Raw genomic sequence first — 11,741 nt, forward strand, 5'->3', positions numbered from 1 at the left:
TCCACCCCTACCTTTGAATAATGGAATCAAAACTGAGAAAAGAAAAAAAAATATCACTGTTTATGCATTAAATATGAAACTTTAATATATATTTTTATATTTTTATATTTATTTATTAATTATTTATTTATTTTGATTCAAAATCCTATATATACTACCAAACAAATGTATTCTTTCTATTTAAACACATTACCGTTTTCTATTTAAATAGATTACCATTTCTAAGTATTTGATTATAATTACCATTTCGATTTCAATATTTGAACCAAACGCACCCTTAGTTATACCAAATACTATCAATATTGGTAGTGTCATACCTAATACAATTAAGCATAGTATACATGATTATATCAAATATTATTAATATGGGTAGTAGTAGTAGAAATTATTTATTTTTGGCTAAAGTGTCATTCCGCACCATGAACTATATCGGATTGTTCATCCCGCACCATGACCTTTCATAACATATATTTCGATTCACTTACCATTAATTTTTTTTCGTCTAGCATTTTTCAAAGGTTACATGCTTATATATATATATATATATATATATATATATATATATATATATATATATATACTAGGAATAAAGTTTCACCCATGGCGAATGGCGAAGGATAGTGTGCTACTCGTCAGGTTCCGAAATGAATGATATGTTGAAAAGTGATTGATGAGAAATGAGAAGCATATCGTGCATGTAAACGCAAAATTTTGAATAATATATTGTGGAATTCAATATTTGGTTACATGTATGTATTAATGAGAGGTTTTATTTATAGGTGTAGGATAGAGAAGTTTTGATAAGTTCAAACTCTTTTAATATTATCTAATTAACAAATTAGATAATATCAATATTATTCAAAATATATTCAAATATATTATTAAAAATAATCAAAATTATCAAATTTTCTATGTCAACAAATGCCCCCTCGAGACTTGCTTGTACGCCACTTGAAAACATATACCACTCAAAAATATGTAGTGCAAGGAAGTTTCGACGCTACAGCTAAAGATATAAAGTCGTTTCAACTCGTGCCAAGGAGTATGGATACGAGGCCGTTTCTACTCGTGCCAAGGAGCCTTGATGGATATGAGATCGTTTCTACTCGCGCAAAGGAGTATCATTTACCTTCCTCCATTTCAAATTTCATACAGGGTTTACCCCCATATTGATTGAAGCGTACGTGCCTATGAAGATATGAGAGGCATAGTTGTCCCACTGGACGTGTCAAAACATGTAAACACAAAATTTTGAATAATATATTATGGAATTCAAGATTTGGTTACATGTATGTATCAATGTGGGGTGTGGGTACAAGATCTCTGGATGGTCCTCCGATGCCCGAACATTCCATTGAAGGGCCTTCAGAATTTAAGTGGCTTGATCTTCAAAGAAGGGCTTGTATATATATATATAACTCGATCTTCATTGAAGGGCCACATGGTTCAAATGGCTTAATCTTCAATGGGGGGTTTTTGAGCAACATTTGGCATAATCTTCATGGGGAGGCTTTTTACATTTAGGATCATTTTATTGAAGTTGATTCTATGATTTTTCCTAGGATGAATACATAGAAATGAGAGGTACTATTTATAGCTGTAGGATAGAAGTAGAGTTTTGATAAGTTCAAACTCTTTTGATATTATCTAATTAACAAATTAGATAATATCAATATTATCCAAAATATATTTAAATATATTAACATTAAAAATAATCAAAATTATAAAATTTTCTATGTCAATAGTGCAACGAGGATCAACATCCGCGAAGTCAACGGCGATGTTCATGGCCTCCATGGCCGGCTTCAACACGAGAATTACGGGATGTTATTAGGTTATACCGATTTTATAAATAAAAGTCTCCTACTGATATGGTTAAATACGGGGTCCTACTAGGACGACCGAGACAAGTTGAGATTCATGGTCTTTGAAGCAAATAATTTGCTCGAATCCTTGATTTCGATCCAATCCAACACTGCACATTCATTGCGTGGACTCTGTCCAGATTTGTGAATATCTACGATTTTTTAAAAAGAAATTCCAACAATCAACACAATAAACCATTAGAAATATAGAATCAATCGTGAAATTTACAGGCTAATGCATGTTTGACTTACAATTTTGCATTGATTGATACCGCAAAAGGCTTCTAAGGTGATGAATTGCTACTCGTCCTCCGATCACCATGATTTCGGGGATCCGTTTTGTCACATGAGAGATCTGGTGATGTTCCAGGAGTAGTCATGCTACCGCTGCCTCCCTCCGCTGCGTTCTTCACCTGCTCAGATAATGATCTCGATCTCGATCTCATCGACACTGCCGCTGTCGGCACCGAAAACTAGCACTAGTTCCAGCGTCTTCTCCCAGTCGAAGCTCATTCTCAATGAAGAAATGAAGACACTGGCCGAAGATGATTATTTTAAGGATTTAGGGTCCACTAAAAGTCCACATCAGCTAATAACTGGTGCCATGTCATCATGGTAACTAGAAAACATGTGAAAAATGCTAGATGAAAAAAATTAATAGTAAGTGAATCGAAATATATGTTATAAAAGATCACGGGACGGCACGAACAATTTAATATAATTCATGGTGCGGGGCGAGACTTTAGTCTTTATTTTTATATTAAGTTAATAGAAATATTGTGCTGGACCAATAAAAGGTGCTCGAAGCTAATTGCATATTCTGTGGCTCGTAGTAGCAGATAGCTACTGTTCAAAATAGTCACAGGCAACTTCATAAAGCGCACTTCAAGCAATCTACCTGACTCTCTCTCTCCTCTTGAATTTTGTTTCTCCCTCTCTCTTTCACAGTCTATGTACTGCCTATTTCTCTCTCTTTGGTATCTGTTTCTTTCTGTACAGCTAGATACAACATCCCTAAGTGCAAGCTAGAAATCAAGTGAGCAAAAGCTCCTCTCTTTTTTGGTGGGTTTTCTGCTGTATATCTTTTCATGCATTTCTCTTCAAGCATTAACTCATGTTCTTCACCCCATACAGCTCTTTGAATGCGCTTTAACACATGAAAAGTCCATGCATCAAATCATATGTGAAAATTTTGGAGTTAGTTGTTGTTTCACCAAAGGGTAGTTTTTTTTTTATCCTTTTCTTGATTCAGTCTCATGCATTTACCGGATGGGGTTTGGAGATTTCTAGTGCTCTTTTGTGTTTGAATTGCCTGTTCTTGCAGATCTCAAACTCCTCCTTTCTCTTATATATATATATTTCATCTTTCTTACACTGATGATTCATCTACTAATTGTAGGAAATTCATCAGAGTAGTGATTAGATGATGCTGTTAAGTGGTCATATTTTGAGTGGAAAGGTTGCCTGAGAAGGATAGGATGCCAATCAGCAATGGTTTGCACTGCTAATGATTTATTGGATTGGAAAGATTTCCCTAAGGGCCTTAGGGTCCTCCTCCTTGATGAGGACACCAATTCTGCTGCTGAGATGAGATCAAAGCTTGAGGAAATGAACTATATAGGTAATCTGATCTACCCATTTCTCAAAGATACTACACTTCTTATCCTTTCTCATATTATTGTCCTTTGAGATGCATCATGGTAGTTTAATGGGATTTACTGTTTTGATAGACAAATAGTGTAGTACCAATAATTTAGATAGTACCAAGTAGGTTGTCACAAAGGTCAATTCTTTTCTCCTCTGGTAGTTTTAGTATCAAGCCCTTACCACTTACGACTTGATCTTTACCGGCCTAGGGCTCTGATATCAATTGTTAGGATCAAGCGTTTATCACTTACGCCAGAAGCTATAGCTAGTAGCAAATGCATAACTTTATTTCCTTATACTGTCACACATTTTCGAGACGCTAGGTGCTAGATTTGGCCTTAAGCTCTTTATCGGCCTGCGTCCAACATCACTCAGCCATCGGGTACTAGACTTGGCCTTTACCAACCTCTGTCCAACAGTTTTCAACTTTTGGAGAGCTTTGATCAGGCCGGAGAGAAACTTGATTGGAATAACACTATACATTTAATGCATACATAGTGTATTGGGTTATGCAATAGCTCCTCCATAACTATAAGCTATTGCTTCTTTCGGTAAAAGAAAAATCAAATTTACCAACAGAAAAATTCATAGGTAGGTAAATCAACGAAACCCATAGTATATTTAATTAATTTACCACTTTTCGTAGACAAGTCAATAATATCTGTAGGTATTTCAGTGTTTACTTGTAGTATTTAAAAAAGGTTAGTAATGCCCTTTAAAACTTGTATGTGCCTCAATCATTGCTGCAAAAATGTCCCACTTGATTTGCTATTCTTTACAGTGGTAAACTTATTTTTTACTGTCCATAAGAGTTCTTGTACAAGCATATATGCATCCATCCATTGTTTGCAAATAAGTAACACGAGTTATGGCCCTGATCTTTCCCTGCAGTTTCTACATTCCAAAAAGAGAATGAAGCTTTATTGGCAATCTCAAACAAATCTGAGGCATTTCATGTTGCAATCATAGAGGTACTACTATACTTTTTCAAGAAATTCCTTTTTTTTTTGTGCTTTTATATAGTTCATGAAAACCAACATGGTTTAAAAAGGTTTTGGTGAATAAAGGAATTGAAATGATAAAGCAGCCCATATTACTTGCCACTCCAGAGCAGGAAAAGTGGCTCCTAAAGTGTGTTGGGTATCTTCTTTTGTCTTTTTGTTTTTTTTCAACTATCTATGGCCTCTGCAAATTCACCCCATTTATCATCTTCAACTTTAGGTTTTTGTCATGGAATCTCAAAAGCACTATTGTAAAAATCGGCCTAGGCGGCCATCTAGGCGTTGATTAGGCGTTAGGCGTCCCTAAGCTGAGAGGATTTTACCTTAAGTGGGCATTAGTTGGCCGACTAGGCGGCCTGGTGTTTTTTTTTTTTTTTTTTTTTTTTTTTTTTTTTTTTGATGTGCAATGTGTACATTGCTGTGTTTTTCTTATTATTATTATTACTCGTCTGCCTAGGTGCTAGGTGCCCCTGGGCGCCCGACTAGGGCCTAGCTCCTTCTACCAACATTGCTCAAAAGAGGACACTTTTTTTTTCAATTGCAACCATTTTATACATATCATTGATGGTCACAGGTCAATACCAGAAACAGCAATGAGGCATTCAAATTTCTTGAAACTGCTAAAGATTTGCCCACCATAAGTAAGTATTAGACATGATAATTCCATCTTTTGTTCTCATGTGAAGCATTGCTGTGCAGATTTTTGTTAAATACAAATGAGAATTATTTTCTAGCAAGTCTAGATAGTTCTAATTCTGAAAATTTTTTGTTATCCATATTGCAGTGACCTCAAATATCCACTGCCTTAATACCATGATGAAGTGCATTGCGGTGAGAGCTCGAGGCTTGAATTCGTTATCCATTGCATTTTCTAGTTCAATGTAAATTTAACGTTTATATTTAGCGTGCTAAATGCACATAGTTAAAAAAATTTATACGCCTTAACTGTCTTGCAGCTCGGTGCAGTTGAGTTTCTTCAGAAACCCCTATCAGATGACAAATTGAGGAATATATGGCAGCATGTTGTTCATAAGGTTTTTACTACTTCTAAATTTGCTCTGTTGCGTTTTCCCGAATTGTTCACTTGTTTTATGGGGAGGAAATCATGAGCTTACTGTCTAAACAGGCATTCAATGCAGGGGAAAAGGATGTGTCTGAGTCGCTTAAGCCTGTCAAAGAATCCATAGTTTCGATGTTACAGCTCGAATCAAGAAACAGCGGTGCAGATGCGCAGAACTCTAATGAAACGATTCGAGAAAACAGCCAGGAGTTTTCAGCAGACTCTGATAAATACCCGGCCCCTTCCACTCCACAACTGAAGCAAGGCGCAAGGTCGCTTGATGATTGTGAATGCCTGGATCAAACTAACTTCTTGATGGAACGCGATAGCGTGGATCGAGATGAGGAATCTAAATCTGTCGAAACTACTTGTTGCAATTCCGGTTCTAGCACTAATCCCGCAATTAGTCCACCCGTGTCACTAGTAGAAGCTAGCATCAAGGGGGGGTGTAAATCGAGCCCTGATCATAAGAGTCGGACCGAAAATTCTACTTCTCTGCAGAGCACCGATGCTCCTCTAAATGTCAGCAATGAATCTGCTGCGCCTAACAAACTGTCTAGAGTGAATAGCTCGAGTGGGACGAAGGTTAATAAAAAGAAATTAAAGGTAATACACTCATCTATTTGTAAAAGTAAATAATGTAGTGAATGTTTGTTATCTCGAAATACTTATCCATTGGATATTTGTGGGTTAATTTCTGGTATTTGGTTTTGGCAGGTAGACTGGACACCGGAACTGCACAAAAAGTTTGTACAGGCAGTAGAGCAACTCGGTGTCGATGCAGCCATTCCTTCTCGAATACTAGAAGTGATGAAAGTTGAAGGATTGACGAGACATAACGTGGCGAGCCATCTTCAGGTAAGCCTATAATATCTGCACTGATACGTGCTCGAATTTTGTCGAGGCAAGTGGAGTTGTACAAATAGGGAAAGAAAATCTCTCGTAAATTTTGGTATGCTTTCTTTTCGAAACAGAAATACAGAATGCACCGTAGGCAAATTTTGCCAAAAGATGATGCAAAAAGATGGCCTAATCCAAGAGATTCAACACAAAGGAGTTGTTTCCCACGCGATCCTATATTGGCCTTCCCGCCATACCATTCTCCGTATTCCATCCCGAGTGATCAATACTATCCTGCCTGGGTACAACCAGGCAGTTATCCAAGCGGTGTCCAGATGTGGGGCTCGCCTTACCACTATCCCGGATGGCAGTCTACAGATAATTGGCACTGGAAACCCCATCCCGGGGTAACTCTCGTTTCCTTCATCTAAGCATAATAATAATAATATTATTAGCTGAAGTGTTGTACATATGGCGTTTAAAATGTTCTCTGAGATTTATTTTCGTAATGTTTAGGCACACGCCAATGCTTGGGGCTGTCCGGTTATGCCATCGCCTCAGGGGTCATATCCAACATATCCTCAGGTGAACACTTGGAACAATCTTTCGAGTAATGTGGTTTAAACACCGGTCTTGTGCTGCTACCTTATAGCGAGTGATTTAGATGGCCCGGGACTAACATTACTGTGGTTTAAGCATTGCAGAATGCATCTGGATATTACAGGGCTGATGGAGTGCAGAACAGATACCACATGCTGGAAAAGTCATTTGATTTTCAGCCTGTAAGTTTTTTTCTGTTTCAACTATTTCACCTCAACATTATCTTATACTTGAAGTGAAGAGTCCACCATTAGTCATGGAAAGTTATTGGTTAAGCTTCTCTCAAAATGGGGGGCTTCTTGCACGCAGTGATCAAAAGTCTAATTTCTGTTGATCAGTTGAGTTACCATGATTTAACCCTTCATAATCCTGTCGGGCCCGAGAGTAGGAGCACCTAGGGTGGATGGTTCCACATTTTGTCACAAGTTATTGGTTAAGCTTGGCCTACATATATAACATCCAACCAATCCTAGCTTGCATAGCTACCATTGCATATTAGATGTTGGCTCCATTATCAATTATCAACATTTGAGTTGTTTCATCTGGCCTAGTCATCAATCACAAAATCTCCATCCCATTGAATCTTGGAGCAAATTCTACTAAATCATATGAGTTTAGGTAAAAGGTTTCGACCTTTGAGTTTGAGTTTGAGACAACTTGGTGAACGTCACGTCCTTTGTCTTGGCCCGCCATTATAGGCAAAATGGGACATTCCAAGCATATGTATAAGATATAGACTTCTGAGTTTGAAACAACTTGTTGAGCACCAAATCTTTAATCTTGGCCCGCCATTATACTCGAGATGGGACATCTGATCAGTTTAAGAGTTCAAAAACTTTTGAGCTTGAAACAACTTGTTGAACATCGAATCCTTAGTCTTGGCCCGCCATTATAGGCAAGATGGAGCATCCAATCCGACAACAAGTGCAAGTAATATTGGTTTCAAGTTCAATTTTCACTCTTTCTCGGATTTACACATAGATTTGAATTCTTGGCATTGTTACACACACATAAATTTTAATTTTTAGACTCACGTTTAAACGACTCGAACCCATTCTACTTGAACCAACCTCTTTTGTTTGATTTTTGTGCAGGCAGAGGAGGTGATTGACAAAGTAGTGAAAGAGGCTATAAACAAGCCATGGCTGCCACTGCCATTGGGACTAAAACCACCCTCCACTGAGTGTGTCCTCAACGAGCTCCTGAAACAAGGCATCTCCACCATCCCTCACAAGATCAACGGCTCACACACGCGCTGACGTGGCAAACATAATTCTTCTGGGCCCAACTGTTCCGGCCCAGCACGTGGCTACAGTGGTCCAAAAGGACAATGATGGAAGTGGGCCAGCCCTACCACTGTTTCATCTGAATCCCGAAACAAAGCAAGATCCATTTCTGATCCAATCAAAGATTCCGTTTCCCCGTTGGCTTTTTCTAACTTTACACGTGCGGAGAAGAATGAGCCACGTATCCCATTTTGAGTGTTGTAAATTAAACATAATACGGAGTAATAATTAACACTTTTTCTTATTCACATAGAGTTCTATTACATCTACTTTCAAATTTTACTTTCCCACTTTTGCTTCAAGATGGGACATTTAAGAGAATAATATTTTCATCATGTGATCCCAAAAAAAGTGTCTACATCAAGAATTTGTAAGAGCAAGTAAAAGTTGACAGTAAGAAGTGGAAGTTCATATAGTATTTTTCAATCACATATAATAATAATTTCATGTTTAGTTTTATATTTTTTTAAATAATCTTATTAACCGGATAAATGCTACCAAAGAATATATATTATAGAAAGAGTAACCAGAGAAGTAGTATTGCTTAACAATTCTGAGTACATAAGTATTGAGTGTCCTCTACCCGTCACAAGGTCTATTATTTATACTAGTACAGCATCTCTTTGCTTAGTGTAACGGATTTTATATTAATGACGGAGTCTACATTAAGTGTCTAGTCCTTTCATAATTGCTTCTTTTTCAATGGGATTGTGCTAAAGTAAATGTTGTGGTCTTGTCTTAAGCGTGTATGCGGCCGTTATGTGGCCCCTAGTCTCTCCAGGTTAGGTACACATTGCCCAATTACCATGTCACCTATAATTTTTTTATCCATAATTGAGGAAATTAGGGTAGAACTTTTGACACCTTAATTTAAAGTTAAAGATCAGTATCATTCGACCACAATATCTTCGACATTAATTTATAGCTTTAAAAATCCAAATCATCTTAGTTGTACAAAGTTGGAGTTTGATCAAATTGTTATGGTGTGTGTGTGTCACGGAAAGGTTCAAGTGCGGGAAAGGTTTCCCGTGCGGTAGTGCAGTGATCTATTCTTTTTTTTTTTTATAAATAAAATTAAACCGATGCACCTTAAGCTGGATTAACATAAATATGGCTTTGTAGAGAAAATCTTATAAAAAATATTGTTTGTGTTTTGGAACTGCACCAAAAAAAAAAAAAAAAAATCTTAAGAAGGAAAACCACGCGCCTTAACCACAAAAATCACGCATCTTAAGAAGAAATATCACACACCTTAAGTTTGACCCATATGAAAAATGACCAAATTGTCACCGCATTTTTTTTTAAATGTTGTTAATCCTGAACATTGATTTTGGCAAGATCAATGGCTCTCCTCCCACCGCACAACCGCACCTGAGAAGTATTGTCGGTGAAGTGAGATCTTAACAATCTTTTTCATGATTAGTAAAAATAAATCTATCAAATCCAATGATAGTTGGTCACTTGTTAAAAGTGACCATTTCTAATAATTTTTTTTCATTGTTTCTCTTTTTCCTCCTTAGATTTGTGATTGCATTTCATTTATGATGTGGGGCTATGTAGCTTCTTTTGAGCTTTGTTGGGCATACCGCATACTAGGTGCCCTTGGCTTGCTATTTGGATTGGAAGCAATTGCAGCTCAGACATACATTGAAGATTGACTTCTGTCTTCTCTATTGCATAGTCGTTGATGATATTGAAATTACTTTTGGATTAGATTTTGTTTGCTTTATATTTTGTCTTAATTTTTGGATGGACTTCTGCCTCGTTGACTTGTATAGCAAGTGGGCTTTCTTAAGACATTTGCTGAAAAGTTTGCATAAACTTAACATTTTGAAAAATTATTTGAATCGGGTCAAAGTTCATTGTAGGAATTTTTGTTCTGCATTAGGAAGTATGTAGATTTGGACCAGGATAAATACATTTTAATTTTTAGCGTATTTGAAATATGTTGTTAGAAAGCTCTCACTCGAAGTCGCGTGCACTTACAACGTGAGCAAGAAATAGAGACGCATCAATGCAAGCTTCAAATTTTGCCATGATGTGAACATTATTATTCTATAACATCTCCAACGGAGAGTTTGTAAGGCATCCGAGAGAAAAACGCTTTGGAGCGAAGGGGAAAAAGTTGATGTGGAATGACATTTCAGTCTACAACAACTCTAATTAAAAAGTAAATAAACTAAATTAAATTAAATCAGCCCAATTATAAAAGCATGGGGACTATTGGATATTTGGATCTTCCTTTACTTTGGGAGTGAGCCAATGGTCCCTCCCTCATCATGGGCCTAAATTCCTTATTGCTGGCTATGGAAATAGGAATAAATGAAGACATAGCACTTTGGATTCACCTTTTGTTACTTTGTGGATATGCAGGAATTTGTGTATAAAAGCCTACCTTTTAATCCAAAAGTTGGTAAAAGAATGGGGGAAGAATCTTCTCATCTTCTAGACATTCCTTGCTCTTTGCTGCTATGAAAGAATAATATTCTACTCTTTTACAAACCTAAAAAATGGTCCTGCAACCTATGGAAGGAATCTGGACTACAATCGAAGTCATTATAGATTGTGACTTTAGATTTGTGTAATTTTGGGGGTTTTTCCTAGATTGTTGTAGGTTTGAAATATGGTATGATTAATATTATTGGCGAATTCCATAAGAATTAGTCTTCCTGTAAGAACGTGCAAATTAATTTCGTATGTCTATCTAAGATGACCAATGATTGAAAATTAATAAAAAAAAATGATATGACATTTCTATAATTATGAGTGTGCATTTGAAAATGCTTTGGCTCTGTTTGGAAGAGCTTATTTAGGAGCTTATAGCTTATTTTAAGCTACTAATAAACTATAAGCTCTGTTTGGTAATGTTCCTAAAATAAGTTAGTAGCTTAAAATAAGAGCTTATTTTTGAACGTTACCTAAGGTAGCGTTTCAAAATAAGCTAGTAGCTTCCTAACTTTTTTTCCATCTTTAACCTTATTATTTTAACGAAATGACATCATTTATCATTCCCAATTAAAATCTTTTTGGCTGAACATTTTTTACTTTTTCTCTTCAATATGTTTGGCTGTAATTTCAATTTGACATTTGTGTTTGAACATTGATTTTTGTATTAACTAATCTTATGAATTATAAACATTTTGTTTTACTTTATATGTTTTCAAATATATGTTCTTACTTTATATTTTAATAAAATATATTGATTTTACTATTTTATATTTTAATACATAAATAAACCTATTTAAATTTAAAACTATTTAAATTGTATGAAGATGTCATTTTCTAGTCTTTTTACATTGAATCACACTTGTGTGAGACCGTCTCACGGATCCTTATTCGTGAGACGGGTCGGGTCGGGTCAAAGCACCATGCAAATGTCATACTTATATATGCAAATCTCATACTTATATGCTGAAATATAACACTAATCAAAAATACAATT

General features: G+C 36.2%; 1 protein-coding gene across 3 annotated transcripts; it reads left to right on the forward strand.

Moving 5' to 3' along the window:
• Positions 1-2,766: 2,766 nt before the first annotated feature.
• LOC116002405 (two-component response regulator-like APRR2) lies at positions 2,767-8,549 on the forward strand. 3 transcript variants are annotated; one of them, XM_031242539.1, is made up of 12 exons: positions 2,767-2,927; positions 3,265-3,486; positions 4,404-4,483; positions 5,088-5,154; positions 5,298-5,344; positions 5,470-5,547; positions 5,640-6,179; positions 6,291-6,431; positions 6,548-6,820; positions 6,930-7,023; positions 7,110-7,195; positions 8,108-8,549. In XM_031242539.1, the coding sequence occupies exons 2-12, from the start codon at positions 3,357-3,359 to the stop codon at positions 8,270-8,272; spliced, it is 1,701 nt and encodes a 566-aa protein (XP_031098399.1). In that variant the 5' UTR covers positions 2,767-2,927; positions 3,265-3,356; the 3' UTR covers positions 8,273-8,549. The 3 variants fall into 3 exon arrangements, with proteins under 3 accessions (XP_031098399.1, XP_031098401.1, XP_031098400.1); XM_031242541.1 differs by having other exon boundaries at positions 6,930-6,998; positions 7,118-7,195; XM_031242540.1 differs by lacking the exon at positions 2,767-2,927 and adding an exon at positions 2,994-3,085.
• The last annotated feature ends 3,192 nt before the right edge of the window (positions 8,550-11,741 follow it).

This window comes from Ipomoea triloba, chromosome 13 (genome assembly GCF_003576645.1).
Source record: "Ipomoea triloba cultivar NCNSP0323 chromosome 13, ASM357664v1".
NCBI classification, from domain to species: Eukaryota; Viridiplantae; Streptophyta; class Magnoliopsida; order Solanales; family Convolvulaceae; genus Ipomoea; species Ipomoea triloba.

Bases quoted from the DNA above. Each gene is read 5' to 3' on its own strand.
- LOC116002405 (XM_031242539.1), top strand. From the start codon at position 3,357: ATGGTTTGCACTGCTAATGATTTATTGGATTGGAAAGATTTCCCTAAG. The intron at 5,548-5,639 runs GTTTTTACTACT...CTGTCTAAACAG, and splicing joins GGCAGCATGTTGTTCATAAG to GCATTCAATGCAGGGGAAAA. The intron at 6,180-6,290 runs GTAATACACTCA...TGGTTTTGGCAG, and splicing joins TTAATAAAAAGAAATTAAAG to GTAGACTGGACACCGGAACT.